Genomic DNA, 17,500 nt, shown 5'->3' on the forward strand with positions numbered 1-17,500 from the left:
TGCGCAACTCCTCCTCACTATAAACAAAGTCATCGCGCAAGTCATCAGTCATCCTTCATCCCATACCATCATTTTCCCCAAGCCCTGTGGCGACAGGCGAGCGACGAAGCGACAGGTGTGGGTACACTGGCAGTCGTAGCCGCGGACCTGCACACAGGCGGCTCAGGCCATAGGGTCGTTTTTCACCGACTGGAGCAGCGGTGGAGATCGGCAGCCCCCTGAGCGACTGAGCAGCCCTCTTCAGGACAGCACTGCTCACCTCCATGGCATGAGGAAGGGGCTAGAAATGGTGCCCTAAACATTGCCTGCTCCATATCACCCTGGCTAGCATACCGCGGCTGGCGGGGACCCTACATCAGCGGTCGAAACAAAGAGAAAGAAAAGAAAAAAACAAGGAGCACCCCATTGACCATTGCCACATGGAACGTGCGTACGCTTCTGGACAGAGGCGACTCAGACAGACCACAGAGACGCACAGCACTCATTGCGAGTGAACTAGCCAGGTACAACATCGACATCGCTGCCTTAAGTGAGACCAGACTGGCAGAAGAAGGCGAACTCTGTGAGCGAGGCGCAGGCTACACCTTCTTTTGGAGTGGTCGCGGACCTGAAGAGAGACGTGAGGCTGGAGTTGGCTTTGCAGTGAAGACAACCCTCGTTGGCAAGCTGGCTGGCCCCCCGAAAGGAGTGAACGATCGCCTGATGACGATGAAACTCCCTTTATGCAACGGGAAGAAGTATACCACCATTGTCAGCGCCTAGGCGCCCACCATGACCAACCCGGATGAGATCAAGGACAAGTTCTACGAGGACCTGAACACTGTCATCACCACTGTTCCCAACGCAGACAAACTCATCATTCTTGGTGACTTTAACGCGAGAGTTGGCTGTGACAGCACCTCCTGGGAAGGCGTGATAGGGAAGCATGGGGTTGGCAACTGTAACAGCAATGGTCAACTACTTCTCCAGACATGTGCCGAGCACGACCTTCTTATCACAAACACCGTCTTCTGCCTCCCTACCCGTAACAGGACGTCATGGATGCATCCTCGCTCTGGGCATTGGCATCTCATCGACTTTTTCATCGTCAGGAAGAGGGACAGGCAGGACGTACGAGTCGCAAGGGCCATGTGCGGCGCTGAGTGCTGGACAGACCACCGCTTTATCGTCTCCAAACTGAACCTCCGCATCCAGCCCAAGAGACGGCCTCAGGGCATGAAAGCACCCAAACGCCTGAATGTCAACAAGCTGGAGCTAGGCAACATCAAGCAGATCTTTGCTGACACCCTGGAGGAACGCCTTGAGTCCACCGTGCTGGACAACCAGAATGTGGAGGCAGCATGGGGCGCACTGCATGAGACGGTGTACAACACTGCCATGGAGTGCCTGGGGCCTTCTGCCAGGAAGCACAAAGACTGGTTTGATGAGAACTGCACTGAGATCAAGCAGCTGCTGGAACTTTCAGTTTCAGTTTCAGTAGCTCAAGGAGGCGTCACTGCGTTCGGACAAATCCATATACGCTACACCACATCTGCCAAGCAGATGCCTGACCAGCAGCGTAACCCAACGCGCTTAGTCAGGCCTTGAGAAAAAAAAAATAGATAAGCGTACATACATAAATAAATAAATAAATAAATAATAATTATGATATAAAAAAAAGATAGTAGTAATGAAAATAATGATAAAATAATAATAATAATAAATAAATAATTAAATAAATAAGACAACAATGATGATAAATAAGCAAATAAATATAAAACATGAAGACACACATTCACACATACACCCACACATGCATAACAGATATGCCCCCAAAACGCAGTTTCACAGATATGAAAGCACAGTCAAATACATATAAACGTACATGAGCTCCAACACACACACACACACACACACACACACACACACACACACACACACACACACACAGACACCACAAGTTTCCCTGCACCTCCTCTACCCCCTCCTCCACACACTCATTTCTAGTCTATGTATCGCAGCTTCCACGGCACACACACACACACACACACACACACACACACACACACACACAAACACAAACACGCACACGCACACACGCACACGCACACACTCACACACAGATGAACGCTTACTTGTACCAGCACACACACACACGCCCATATCTCCCACCCCCAAACCCACACACATATATACAAAGATATATATATAATATATACGTTCCAATATCCTGTTGCTCCCACAGTGTAGGCATGCATACACTCACATATCTCATCCTCTACCTCACCTCCTCCCTGCACCCCCACCTCCCCCTCACACACACACACACACAACACACACACACACACACACACACACACACACACACATGCACAGAACTCTCCTGACACTTGTGTACACTTACACTCTCACGCATGCACAAACGCACTCAAAAACACAGACCCACACATACACACAAACACACACATACACACACGCACAGAGGCTGCCACTGATTGGCCGCAAGAGGGATGGGAAAAGATCTCTGATGCCAAGAACGTGGCGTCTAGTGTGTTGCTCAGTCTATTTGCTGGAAGACAAACGCCAAGCCCACAGAGCCCACAGTGAAGATCCCAAGTCACAGTCAAAGAAAGACATATTGAAGAGCGCATGGAGCACCATCCAGCTGAAGCTGCGGCAAATGCAGGATTCCTGGTTGAGCAACAAAGCTGATGAGATCCAGGGCTTTGCAGACAGGAACGACATGAAGAACTTCTATAACGGCCTGAAAGAAGTCTACGGTCCCACCACCTCCGGATCTGCTCCACTCCTCAGTGCTGATGGTTCTACCCTAATCACTGACAAGGACGGGATCCTTGAGAGATGGGCTGAACACTTTGACAGCGTACTGAACCGCCCTTCCACCATAAATGATGAAGCCATCGACCGACTCCCCCAGGTGCCAGTCAGTGAGTCGTTGGATGCCGTTCCAACTTTGGAGGAGACCCAGAAAGCTATCCGTCTGCTATCCAATGGCAAAGCCCCTGGCTCAGACTCCATTCCAGCTGAGGTCTACAAAGAAGGTGGTATGGCGCTGACTGAGAAGCTTCATCAGCTATTCCAGCTCATCTGGCAGCATGAGGCAGTTCCACAGGACTTCAAAGATGCTTCCATCATACACCTGTACAAGCGCAAAGGAAATCGTCAGGCCTGTGACAACCATCGTGGAATATCCCTGCTGTCCGTCGCAGGCAAGACTCTGGCCAGAGTGCTACTCAACCGTCTCATAGCGCACCTTGAGCAAGGTCTCCTACCAGAGAGCCAGTGTGGCTTCCGGAAAGAACGCGGGACTATCGACATGGTGTTTGCTGCTAGGCAGCTCCAGGAGAAGTGTCAGGAACAGAACGCCGACCTTTACTCCACCTATGTCGATCTGACCAAGGCCTTCGATACTGTTAGCAGAGATGGCCTTTGGAGAATCATGGCAAAGTACGGATGTCCCAGAAAGTTCATCACCATCATACGGCAACTACACGATGGGATGCTGGCCCGAGTCCAAGACAACGGAGAGACTTCAGAACCATTCCCTGTCTCCAACGGAGTCAAGCAAGGGTGTGTTCTTGCCCCCACCCTGTTCAGTCTCATGTTTTCAGCCATGCTGACAGATGCCTTCAGAGACGCTGACGTAGGCATTGGCATCAGGTACCGCACAGATGGCTCACTCTTCAACCTCAGGAGGCTTCAAGCAAAAACCAAGGTGAGGACAGACACCGTCAACGACTTCCTGTTTGCTGATGACTGCGTTCCCAACGCTGCCTCCGAAGCTGACATGCAACACAGCGTCGACAAGTTCTCTGCTGCCTGTGACAACTTTGGCCTCACAATCAGCACAAAGAAGACTGAGGTAATGCACCAGCCAGCTCCAGGAAAGCCTTACGTTGAACCAAACATCTTCATCAACGGGCAACGACTGAATGCGGTGGACAAGTTCACATACCTGGGCAGTACACTCTCTCGCACAGTTGTCATCGACGACGAGGTGAATGCCAGACTCGCCAAAGCCAGCGCTGCCTTCGGCAGACTCCATAAGAACGTTTGAAACAGGAGAGGCATCACCCTGGAGACGAAGCTCAAAGTATACAAGGCCATAGTTCTCACCACACTGCTCTATGGATGTGAATCATGGACGGTCTACAAACGCCACGCCAAAAAGCTGAACCACTTCCACACCACCAGCCTCAGAAAACTTCTCGGCATAAAGTGGCAAGAGAAGATCCCTGACACAGAGGTGCTCACTCGTGCAAACTTGCCTAGCATCTACACCATCTTGATGCAGGCCCAGCTGCGCTGGGCAGGCCATGTAGTTCGCATGCCAGACCACCGGCTCCCCAAGAAACTGCTGTACAGCGAACTCCAACATGGCAAGTGCTCCCATGGAGGCCAAAAGAAGCGCTTCAAAGACACTCTGAAAGCTTCTCTGAAGGCCTTCAGCATCAGCACATGGGAACTGAATGCAATGGACAGACCAAAGTGGCGTTCAACTGTCCACGAAGGCGCCAAATCCTGTGAGGCCAACAGAATCACTGCAGCAGAGCAACGCATACAGGCCAGGAAAAGCAGTGCCAGCAAGTCCCCGACAGCCGCCATCATCCCCTGTCCACACTGCGTCAGAACCTTCCGGGCGCGGATTGGCCTGACCAGTCATCTGCGCACCCACAGAGCCCAACCCACCCACCCCCAGGATGACTAGATGGTCCTCGTCGATTCCGACGGACGAACCACACATGTTCTAATCATCCTAAAACATGATTTGATATCTTCTTCTTCTTCTTCTCCGTTCATGGGCTGCAAATCCCACGTCCAGGCTGCCAATTCCACGTTCAGGGTGCAAATCCCACGTCCAGGCTGCAAATCCCACGTCCACTCGTTTGTTCTCGGGTGGGCCTTTGCGTGTATGACCGTTTTTACCCTGCCATGTAGCAGCCATATTCCGCTTGCGGGGGTATAATTTGATATAAGATTTATTCATATAATCGTAGGAAAAAAGACATCGCCAATAATGTATCCATGACACATTTCTCGTTTGTATAATGTATAACGACACGATGTATAACGTACAGCTGTATAATGATCACAAAACAAGCACATGTTGCAGGCTGAACGCAGGAATGGAGTGGGTGGATGAGGGAAGAAGGAAGTAAAAACAACGCAAACGTCCAGCCAACCTCCAGCCACATCACAATGACCAGGGACGTGGTGGCCATGCAGTTCCTTTCTGTGTGTTGCCACGACAACCACAACGATTGACAACTCGCCCCAAATGGCGACGACCTCCCGTTCCACTTTTAAAAGGAATATTCGATCAATACACCGGCAAGGTAGCGACAGACTGCTTATGTAAGCAGAAAAGAAGGCGGAGAAAATGGAGGAAGACTAAAACAAGAAAGTAGACAGAAAAAAAAACCCAAAAAAACACGTAGTTTGCTCAGCATTCTGAAGAAACAGTCTGACAGACTCAAATTTTACCTTCGCACCTGAGTCGTGTTGTGCTGCACAATGAAAAAGAAAATGTCTGATTAGAAATTCCTGGAGGGGAAAAAATCCCTGTGGATTTCTTTCTTGAGGTCTGGCTCCTGATTACAGCTGAACGCCACCTGTGATCTTGCAAATCCCCCATCGACCAAGAAGAAAAAAAAAGAGCATGGCACGAAAAGCATACATACCACTTACAACTAAAAGTTTCCAGTCTACTCAAGAGAAACTACCAGCCAACTTCGAAAACAAAACCATGAAGAATTAATTCTGTTACACAATACAAAGAAAGCAAATGGCCGATAAATTAAAGAACGTTTTCAAAATGCACGGGGGTACAGAGGAAGACAGTGCAATCGCAAACACTGTCAGTCAAACACTGTCAGTCAAATCGAGCAAAGACACAGGAAGATGAGTGACAGCCTGTCCTTGCTTTCATCTGGTGACTTTACATGAATTTATGCAAGATATGCTTCATGCCTTTATTATATTTATATGTGTGTGCAAGATGATGTGAAGTGATGTGATGTGTGTGTGTGTGTGTGTGTGTGTGTGTGTGTGCGTGCGTGCGTGCGTGCGTGTGTGTGTGTGAGTGTTTGTGTGAGTTATTTCGTTTAGGTTTGTTGACAAAGAGAGAGAAAAACACAGGAAGAGAAGGACAGACAGACAGACAGACAGAGGGAGAGAGAGAGAGAGAGAGAGAGAGAGAGAGAGAGAGAGAGAGAGAGAGAGAGAGAGAGAGAGATCTGTAGTAGCAGCGTTAGCGGCGCAGAAGCAGAGGTAATAATCGTAATATCAGTATTAGTCGCACTTGCATTTAACGGCTTTTCATCAGACGTGACTAGACAGAAGAGAGAAGGAGAACGTGTGTGAGTGCGTCGTGCTTGCGAGCGCGCACATGTGTGTGTGTGTGTGTGTGTGTGTGTGTGTGTGTGTGTGTGTGTGTGTGTGTGTGTGCGTGTGTGTGTGTGTGTGTGTGTGTTTGTGTGTGTGTGTGTGTGTGCGTCCGTGTGTGTGTGTGCGTGCGTGCGTGTGTGTGTGTGTTTGTGTGTGTGTTTGTGTGTGTGTGTGTGTGTGCGTGTGCGTGTGCGTGTACGTGTGTGTGTGTGTGTGTAAAATAATTCATAAAAGAAAGAAAGAAGGGATGAAGAAAAGAAGGGAGGGAGGAGGGGAGGAAGGAAAAAAGAATGAGAAAAAAAGGAATGAAAGAAAGAAAAACATCTGCCTTCTATCTTTCTTTGTCTTTCTGTTTCTTTCTTTCCTTCCTTCCTTTTTTCTTTTTCTTTCTTTCTCTCTTTCTTTCTTTCTCTCTCTTTCTTTCTTTCTTTCCTTCCTTCTTTTCTTCATTCCTTGCATCTTTCTTTCATGAATTGTTTTACAATTCTTTTTCGTCTTTCCTTCCTTCTCGGTTTTTCTTTCTTTCCTTCCTTCCTTCTTCCTTTGCAACCCCCCGTCTTTCATTCCTTATTTTTCCTTTCTTTCCTTCCTTTCTTCCTTCTTTTTTTCTTCTTTTTTTTTTTTTCTTTCTGGATTCTTTCCTTTTTTTATTCTTCCTTTATTTTATTTGTTATTTACTTCCCTCCTTTCTTTCCTCCCTTCTTTTTTTAAATTTTATTTCTTTCATCCTTTCATTCATTCCTTCATTTTTATAATCATGTTCTATTTTCTTTCCATTCTTTCCTCCTTTGATTCTTTCCTTCTGTCTGTTTCTGTTCTCTTTCCTTTCCTTCTTCCTTTCTTTTCCTTTCTTTCTTTTTATACTTAAATTTCTTCATTATTTCTTTTTAATTTCTGTCATACATTCATCTTTCTTCCTTTCTTTCTTTGGTTTTCAAGGGGATGACAAATTGCTTTCCGGATGGGTTTTTTCCCCTGTCGAGCGGGCGGCCAGCCTTCATTCCGGACGCTACAGGAGTCGGACAAGACTTGTGGCACATCACAGCTCCCGCCGGGGCTCCACGTGTAATTAATTCATTGCCTGCATCCGGGCCTTTGACCACGTGATCAGGTCTGGCGGGAAATCAGTGAGGGCCAGAAAATGGTTTTTATCAATCACGACATCAAGTGCCCCTTTTTCGGCTGTTGGACAACTAGCGACAGTTAGCGATTGGGCTGATTTCCGGTTTCGTGGTTCTGTCTGTCTGTCTGGGAAATGACTGTGCATGTCACCGAGATCTGTTTCTCTTGCGCACTGGATTACTGGGGTGGATGGATACACCGATACAGATGGATGTTGGGCCTATGCACCCATGCACGCTCTTATGCAAATGACATATGTCCTGTTCTTCAGCCTGTCGGTGTGGTGCCTCTGTCAGTCCATCTGCCTGTTTCTGTAGACCTTTCTTCCCCTTCGGACCCCCAGTGACCATTCTCTCTGAATGTTAAAACCTGGTCTGTTCTCACATCTCTGTCCCGTCTGTGTTTCTGTCTGCTGAGTGATACTCATAAGTCTCTTAGGCCATGCCTTTACCTCCTCTGTCAGTTCCATTTATCAGTCTCTGAAGGACCTACGGTCAGAAACTATGTGTGTGTGTGTATGTGTGCGCGCGCGCGCGCGCGCGCGCGCGTATGTAAGTAGATGAGTTAGAATCACTGAACAGCTTTTATATTCAGCTGTACATTGAAATTGTATCTCGGTTGTAATGGTATCCCCCTCACTCCCTTCCTCAATGAAATGGACCGCGAGGTCCAGTATCGCTGCTACTTTCTGTAGTGTTCTTCTACAAGAATGAGTTTAAACAACAGTGTCTCTAGAACCGTGCAACAGACACACAGAAGCCACGACGTGTTGAAAGGAAGGTGGGGTTCTTTCGTTTTTACAGTGGAGAACGAACGTACTACACTCGCACAATCGATTAAATTCGATTTGTTACATACAACTTCCTACTCCTCCTCCTCCTCCTCCTCCTACTACTACTACTACTACTGCTGCTGCTGCTGCTTCCGCTGAGCTGCTTCTAACAATGCTGCTACTGCTGCTGCTGCTGTTAATAGACAACTATTACTGCTACAACTGTTCTACCATTTCTTCTGCTGCTGCTGCTGCTGCTGCAGCTGCTGCTGCTATTACTACTGTTGCTGCTTCTGCTACTACTACTGCTGCTACTACAGCTATTGCTACTGCTGTTGCTGCTACTGCTAACGGCCTAACTAGCGCGTTGGTCAAGCGTCTGCCTCTTCTTTTGCAGATGTGGCGATACATCTGCACCTTTTAATGGCACATTGATACTACTGCTACTACTACTACTGCTGCTGCTACTACTACTACTACTACTGCTACGACTACTACTACTACTAGCAGATGATACATTTTATGGAACCCGACCAAATTCAGTTAAATTCGACTATTTTCTGGGAGGGAAAAGAATACTGTTAAAACTTAAAGACTTCGTTTCGCCCATTCGTATCTCTCTTCAGTAAAACTTCGTACATTGATAGCGAAAATAACGTTGTCCATTTCCAAGGAAAAATAGACTGTTAATGTGTATCTGTTTGTTTCATCGTGTGGGCTTTTTGTGTTTGTTTACTTTTTGATATCACTCAGTCTGTTTACATAGTGTGTGTAAAGTATGTTTATGTACGTTTCAATGCCCCCAGGGGGTATATGAAATAACCATCTTGCCTTGCCTTGCCTTTTGCCCTGCCTTGACACTGCAAGGTGGTTCGTTTGCAGCAGTACGATCGTTCAGCCTGCAAAGGCTAACGTTAAACGGTTAACACTTACAGTCATCAAGCTTGCTGCACGATCATCATCAGGACGACGCTTGAAAGAAGTTAAACTGGGAGCAAACATTGATGTAAATAGGTGGTGCATTCCGGCAGTGAACAATTATATATCAACAACAGTGATGTCACAGGTGTTAGAGTCGCTTTGTTTCTGTATTGTATTGTATTGTATTGTATTGTATTGTATTGTATTGTATTGTATTATATTGTATTACTTTTTGTCCACAACAGATTCTCCTGTATGAAATTCGGGCTGCTCTTCACAGGGAGAGCGTGTCGCCACAGTGCAGCGCCAATCCTTTTTTGTCTGGAAGTGTATTTGTTTCACTCTCAAAGTGGATTTTTTTTCTTTAGATTGTTGTCGGGAACAAACCTTTATTGCTGCTGGTTCTTCTTTGCGCGCTAAGTGCAAACTGCACACGGAACCTGTCTCATCCGAATGATTAATGAAAGTATATTTTTTCCTTCAGTTTCTAGTGTCGGTGGACTAACGCTCTCACGTTTTCCATACTAACCGTCATCAACTGACCGCATCACAGAGGTATTCAACAGGTTCTGTCAACTCCGGTCAGAGCAGATGAAGTATCCACGTACACTGCCCACACTAACGAGCAACGATTCTTCGTGCTTTGACAGCATTCCTGTGACCACCACAAAGGGTCCTGATATTTCTGTTGGCATCATCCTCCAGCCGAAGGTAAGCGTCTCTAGAAAATGTCCACCCGACGCCCCCCTAGCACCAGCCCCTAGGTGCAGATGCCAGTGGAGCACAAAGACCAAAAGAGGACACTGCTGCCTTTCTGTTGGCACGCCAAGCCGGGTGGACAATGGCCGGTGATTGGCATGGTGTGAACACGCCACCACAGCTGCTCCCAATCTGTGGCCTGTGCGGTGCCAGCTTCAGGGCCAGTTGCCGTGATTACTGACTGTGGACTGTGGAAGATCGATGCGTTAACTCACCTGCCGTGAGAAAGGTGTGACAACATCAGTGGATTTGTTTCGTCATTTCCCTCCTTCCTCTTTTCCCGTTGATGGTGTCTCTCTCTCTCTCTCTCTCTCTCTCTCTCTCTCTCTCTGTGTGTGTGTGTGTGTGTGTGTGTGTGTGTGTGTGTGTGTGTGTGTGTGTGTGCAGACACTTGTTCGTGTATGAAGTACTTGATGCATGCATGTTTATGTATGTTTAACTTTTCGTTGCAAAGAGCTACCTGAGAAGTGTGAGCGTCAAACATCATCATCATCATCATCTCTATTATGATTATGATGATTATTATTATGGTGATGATGATGATTATTATTATCATTATTATATTTTATGTGGTTTTGGTGGTGATTGTTATTCTCAAAGGTATGCGTTTGATAAAATCTCAACGAAACTGACCAGAGTAAATTCCAATTTACGCAGTAGAAACCCCTCTCAAAGTTAAGAACATGAGGACTCCTGTAAGAGAGAACAGTTTGTGTTATTGATGCCGCTGTGAACTATAATTCATTGTGGTAGGCTATTCAGTGGCCTAATATCATGTTCACCAGTCACACTTTTCATATATTGTGAATTATTCTCTAAATGAATGGATAAACAAACAGACAGACAAACGAAGACAGACAGACAAAAAACAAACAGATAGGTAGATAGACAGATAGATAGATAGATAAAATAAAGGAATAAATAAATAGATAAATAGATAGATGCACTGAACACCCACCTCTATATCGTCCCGGACCGTACGCTTGAAAACTTCATCTCCTCCCGCCCCTCACAGACCTCTTTCATCCACCCCTGTCCTTTTCCTTTCACCAGTCCTATTCATACACTCATCTTCTATTCCATGATTATATGATTATATTCGGCAGAAATCCTCCCTCCCGCTCCTCCCCCCTCCTCCTTCTCCTCCCCTCCTCCTCCCCCCTCCTCCTCTCCTGTATTCCCCCGCCCTTCCTCCCCTTCCCCTCAACCGTCATGACAACCTTGTGATTGATAACAAGAACATGTTCCTTTCTGATGCAGAAATGAAGGTGTTGCAAGGCTGGTGTCTGAGGCAAATCCATTTGCATCATAAGCAAATTGATGCATTCTATTTAAAATTTTAAAAAAAGACAATTAAGAGAAAATCATATGCGCACGCTCGTACACAGATGATATTCAGAAGGGGTGATACTGGTTATGCGAACAGCGTCATAATTAGGCCTTCATGAAGTCAGAATGTAGAGCGAGAACAGCAAAAATCTTCACAGTGTGAGAGAAAAATAGAGAGAGACAGACAGACAAACAGACAGGAAGACCAATATACAGACAGACAAACAGACAGACAGGAAGACCAATATACAGACAGACAAACAGACAGAGAGGAAGACCAATATACAGACAGACAGACGGGGAGGGAAATGAAAGGCGTGCTGGTAAACATTGAAACTGACACGTTCATTAATCTTAACTGACCGAACAATGAATCGATTGAGAGATAGACAGACAGACAGACAGACAGACAAACAGGCAGACAGACAGACAATTGGACAAGTAGACAGACAGGCGAAGAGGCAGACAGATACAAACTGATTTATCATAGTTTGAAGCAACTCTGCCCCGTTTACAATGTCTGTGTATATCGTTTTACGCGTAATTTTCCAAGACATACAGAAGACACACGGGCAATCGTAAACCAGACCATAACCTGAGAAGGCAGTTATCTTCATGATGGTAACCTGTAATTCATAAGCGATGAACAAGAAGGCGACAACGACGAAGAAGAAGCGTGTTTACTGTATGGCAATGACAAACGAGATTTAGATTCTGGCCTATTGATATTCACATTCAATCACGGAACTCAGGAGAGAAGAGAAGAAAGGAAAGAGAAAGACAGAGACAGAGAGAGATGGGTAGAGAGGGAGGAGGAGGGAAGCGGGAAGGAAAAAAAAGAAATCAGCAGAATTGGACTGAGCCGAACACATAGCAACAAGTACAAGAACAACAAAACTAACAACCACAACACACACACACACACACACACACACACACACACACACACACACACACACACACAATCGGAGTTGAACCATTCTGATGGGCAGGTTCTCCAAACTTCAGAAAAAGAAAACGAAATCAGAAGAAAAAAAAAAAATGCCGACTTTTAAAAGTACCACACACACAACAGGGATTTTCCTTCCAAAAGTATTCAATTAATTAACTGCAGTTGATTAACAGTCATACAACAAAACCAAACCCAACATCATCAATAAAAGTACAGAACAGGCTACAACCTGAATGGTCGAAACATGTCCTATATCAAAGGAAAGGATAGAAGAAAGAAAGAAAGAATTAAAGGAGGGGAATAAAATGCATCAGTGTACATTTTTGATACATATGTTATCGACAAAACAACTACGACGACCATTCCCAGGACCACACAACAGCGTAGCGGCCGATCCTGATAACGCAACAAACGAACATACATCTCCGTGCCAGTTAGTGATGCAGATGATGAATACGTCACTTTTCCGTTTTTGTGGTAGTGTTTAATGATTATACAGCACGCTACAAAGAATCCACGTATCAATATTTTCCCATCACGACAAAATGCGAGTCTCCACAGGTTGCCCACAGGTCCAGTGACCCTCTGAAGCATTTCCACAACAGAAGAACTTCCGCTCCTTGGTGCAGTCATCTTCCTCAAGGTCAATTCCACAACAGAAGAATAGTACCCCCTCCTCCCTACTGCAGTCATCTTCCTCAAGGTCAATTCCACAACAGGAGAATAGTACCCCCTCCTCCCTACTGCAGTCATCTTTCTCAAGGTCAGTTCCACAACAGAAGAATAGTACCCCCTCCTCCCTACTGCAGTCATCTTCCTCAAGGTCAATTCCACAACAGGAGAATAGTACCCCCTCCTCCCTACTGCAGTCATCTTTCTCAAGGTCAATTCCACAACAGGAGAATAGTACCCTCTCCTCCCTACTGCAGTCATCTTCCTCAAGGTCAATTCCACAACAGGAGAATAGTACCCTCTCCTCCCTACTGCAGTCATCTTCCTCAAGGTCAATTCCACAACAGGAGAATAGTACCCTCTCCTCCCTACTGCAGTCATCTTCCTCAAGGTCAATTCCACAACAGGAGAATAGTACCCCCTCCTCCCTACTGCAGTCATCTTTCTCAAGGTCTCAAAACGTCAGTCCTTTTTTCTGAACAGTCGTGGTCCCTCCAGATGTCAATGGTCCTGCTGTTCCCATCAAAATGTTCTAACTATCGTAAGTATTCCTTCGTGACTCATAAGGTAGGCGAAATATGTATATTTTTGTAGACTAGGATTTTATGAGATAACCGAAGCTCAGTTTCAAGAATATCACGGAACTGTCTGTTTGTTATCCAGAATGCATGTGCGGTGATCTCCATGATCTCTTGCATTACACAGATCATGCTCAAGCACTGGACACGATATGGAGAACTTCAGAACAAAAGCTGCACAGAAACGAACTTCAACCTGTCAGAGGTTAATGGATACAGTCTGCTGTCTGTCGGACGTTGTGTCGGTCTCCGATCTGTGTTTTCTCTCTGGTCACAAACTACACGTATCTCCAGGTGATGTTCTTTCCTCGGCAATCTCTACGGTGGTCATTCCCCTAACTCACAGACCAAAACAAGTCGTTCCTCTCCGCAAAAAGATCACACAAGTTCGTCCCGGTCTCTTGCAGTGTTGTTCATCTTCTTTGGTCAGCAGTCTGTATCACAGCGGTCAGTACAGAAGCGTACCTCAACGCGTTCATCCCTGTTCTTTGATAGCACATTCCCATAGAATTATTTTCTTTCTGGGCAGTTTCTGACTTACCATCCCCATTGAATTCCTTCCTGAATTCGACATCTACAACTCCTTCATCCCCGTTCATTTACTATGGTACAAGTTTTTCCCCTTTCTTAAGTCTTTAACTTGTCCATGGAGGGTGATGACAGACCATGGGATGAAAGGATCAGTTTGTTAACAGACTGGTTTCCATGAGGATTGGCTTCATGGGAGATCAGTCTATGAGAATTGATGAATAATGACCGGACTAGATACACAGCTGACAACAGCCACCTCCCCTGTTCTTACATCATACTGACTAGAATGTCAGTGGTCAGTGATCTAGCCCTCTCTCCACATAACCCATAAACCATATTCTAACTTGGGTCATGATAATATACTGCGATATACTTTGTACTGTCTCATGCAATAAGTGTTCCCAAAACGGATTTAAAACTGAAATCAAAGAAGACCACAAATAAAAACTCGCCACAACAGAATGACTGGACTTGTGAAGTAAGGTCACCAGTTAAGCTGTGCACGAACTGACGGCCAAACAGCGGGCACGCACACTCCTCATCATTCTGACATGACGCTCCTTCACAGGCTGCAAGTGGAGCATCCCTGCTGGTCAGCGGTCAGCTGGTGCTGACCAACCCTCTGTGGCCACCGTCCCCGTGTCACACAGTGACCAGGCTTCCTTCCCTGCTGGACACTGGTCAGTAGAACGCCGGGGCGGACTCGGGGTGGGGGACATCAGCAATGGGCAGCTTGTCCCCTCTCCACGGCCTGAAACAGCACGTTCACAGTGAAGGCTTCTGGGCAGGATACCTTCCATGTTGTCTGGTTGGTGTTTAAGACAAAACAAGACAAGGCAGATTTATTTATTTCCGAGGACAGTAGATAAACACTGTGCTGAATTTTGAAGCATAAGAATCATGGTCAAAATATATTTGAAAAAAAAGAAACGCATGCACCAGAATTGAATAATAATGTTGCTGGGTTGCGGAGGACGAGGGAAGAAGAAGGGTGGAGTAAAGGGAGAGAGAGGGAGGGAGCATGGTGACAGAAAGCACGAGGGAAAGGGGTGTACAAGGGGCGACTGAGAGGAAAAAAAAGGAGAGAGAGAAAAGACAGAGAGAGACAGAGACAGAGAGAGACAGAGACAGAGAATGTGCTGTCAGTCTGTATCATCATGATGACAACACGAAGAAGAGGGAGAAGACTGACTGATTGATTGAATCTTTAATGGGTAAACAATTAGGCGCAGTAAAGGCCTTTTTACAATTCTGCTCATTTAACGACACAAAACATAAAAAAAGAAATAAAATGAAATAAAATAATAAGAACGACGAATAAGAATAGTAACTGGAGTAGTCTATTAAAAGTAACAAAGCAATGAAAAGAACAAGTGGTACATTATGACGTACGTACGTGAAGAAGAAGAAGAAGGAGGAGGAGGAGGAGGAGGATAAACAGGCTGAGCAAAGTGATACATTTTAGGAAAAACCAAAAAGTGCGTGCTATGCAGTAATAACGTATTCAAGTTCTAACCCTGCATTTTCAATCAACATACACACACACACGCGCGCGCGCGCGCGCACTCCCATTTCTCTTAGGAGAAACTTCATGCATTTTAAGTGGTTCTAACGGCAGTAGTGTGAAGTCGATGCATTAGACTCTGGGTCCTTTCTCACACCTTCACTTGGGTGTCTGCTGTTGGCGTGCGTTCAGGCGTTGGTAAATCTGCTTGTTTGTTCTTCTAGATGATGATGATGATGATGATGTTGGAGGTGGTGGTGGTAGTGGTGATAAATGTTGTTTTTGTTATTGTTCTTGCTGTTGTTGTTCTTGTTGTTGTTGTTGTTGTTTGTGTATGTGTATGCGCGCACTAAAACACGCACATACGGATACGCATAGGTTCATGCACGCACACACGCACGCGCACACACGCACACACACACACGCACGCATGCACACACACACACACACACACACACACACAAGCTGATATTCACGAGCACACACACATACAAAAATGCACACACGTACACACACGTACATACAAACACCTACATATCTACACACACACACACACACACACACACACACACACACACACACACACACACGACGCACGCACGCACATACACACACACACACACACACACACACACACACACACACACACACACACACACACACAAACACACACATGTGGGTGCGCCTCTTTGCTTTCGGTCTGGAATTGTTTTTTCTCCCATTCTTTTCTCTTTTTCTTTTTTTTACCCCAACTGCGATGTGAAGGTAGAACATAAAAAACCGAATGAAACGAAAGACTTCTTCTTTAGCTGGATTACTCACAATCTGCAGACTAAAAAGAAAATGAATGGAGAATAGACTCAGCACTTCCGTCCTTGATTTTTACCAATAGTTTCTGTCACCTGTGGCATGCAAGGCACAGGAAGGAGCGTCACGCAATCGGTGGACTTTGCAAGGAAATTAAAACGCATAAATTCTCTCCCTTTGTCTTTCGGTTTCTAGCTCTGTCTCTGTCTCTGTCTTGCTGTCTCTCTGTCTCTCGTTCCCTTTCTATTGTCCCCGTCCCTCCACTGTCTTTCCTTTGTGTGTTTCCCTCTTTTCTCCTCTTTTCTTCTCTTTTCTTCTTCCTCTTCTTCCTGTCTTCCTCTGTTCCCGTCCCCCGTCCTCCTTAACCCACATCCTGCTCTCTCTCTCTCTCTCTCTCTCTCTCTCTCTCTCTCGTTCTCATTCTCTCTTGATATTCTCTCGATATTCTCGTCTTTTCTCTTTAGAACGTTAGTTCCCACAAGATATCACACACCCTCTCCTCATACAAATCCCACTTTCTTCTGCCCCCTAGACCCCCCTCCCTCTCCTTCACAAGTAGACAGAAGGACAAAGAGACAGGCAGACATAATTATAATCATGCGGACGCGGATTCCTTTTATGGCACACTTTCGGTGTTGAAAATCATGAACGTTCAGAGCAACGTTGACAATGATCGAAGGGATTGGTTTACTACCGCTACTATTACTGCTGCTGCTACCTCTACTGCTGCTACTACAGCAACTACTACTACAAATTATCATAGTTATCTTTGTATATCCCTGTGTTGCTGGGGTGAACTATGATGAGGTCATCATCTGAAGGAAGAGACAGCTTGTTGTTGTTGGGGTGAACTATGATGAGGTCATCATCTGAAGGAAGAGACAGCATGTTGATGTTGTTGGGGTGAACTATGATGAGGTCATCATCTGAAGGAAGAGACAGCATGTTGATGTTGTTGGGGTGAACTATGATGAGGTCATCATCTGAAGGAAGAGACAGCATGTTGATGTTGTTGGGGTGAACTATGATGAGGTCATCATCTGAAGGAAGAGACAGCATGTTGATGTTGTTGGGGTGAACTATGATGAGGTCATCATCTGAAGGAAGAGACAGCATGTTGTTGTTGGGGTGAACTATGATGAGGTCATCATCTGAAGGAAGAGACA

General features: G+C 45.9%; 1 protein-coding gene across 5 annotated transcripts in view; it reads right to left on the reverse strand.

The window, feature by feature from the left end:
* Positions 1-11,234: 11,234 nt before the first annotated feature.
* The window catches only part of LOC143284780 (uncharacterized), a 124,863-nt gene continuing 118,597 nt past the window's right edge, over positions 11,235-17,500 (reverse strand). For all 5 annotated transcript variants that reach the window (XM_076591780.1, XM_076591778.1, XM_076591781.1 and 2 more), the window contains one exon: positions 11,235-14,774. In XM_076591780.1, the coding sequence (XP_076447895.1) occupies positions 14,705-14,774 (70 nt within the window). In that variant the 3' untranslated portion in view covers positions 11,235-14,704. The remainder of the gene's footprint in view (positions 14,775-17,500) is intronic.

The sequence above is a fragment of the Babylonia areolata genome, chromosome 8, assembly GCF_041734735.1.
Source record: "Babylonia areolata isolate BAREFJ2019XMU chromosome 8, ASM4173473v1, whole genome shotgun sequence".
NCBI lineage: Eukaryota > Metazoa > Mollusca > Gastropoda > Neogastropoda > Buccinidae > Babylonia > Babylonia areolata.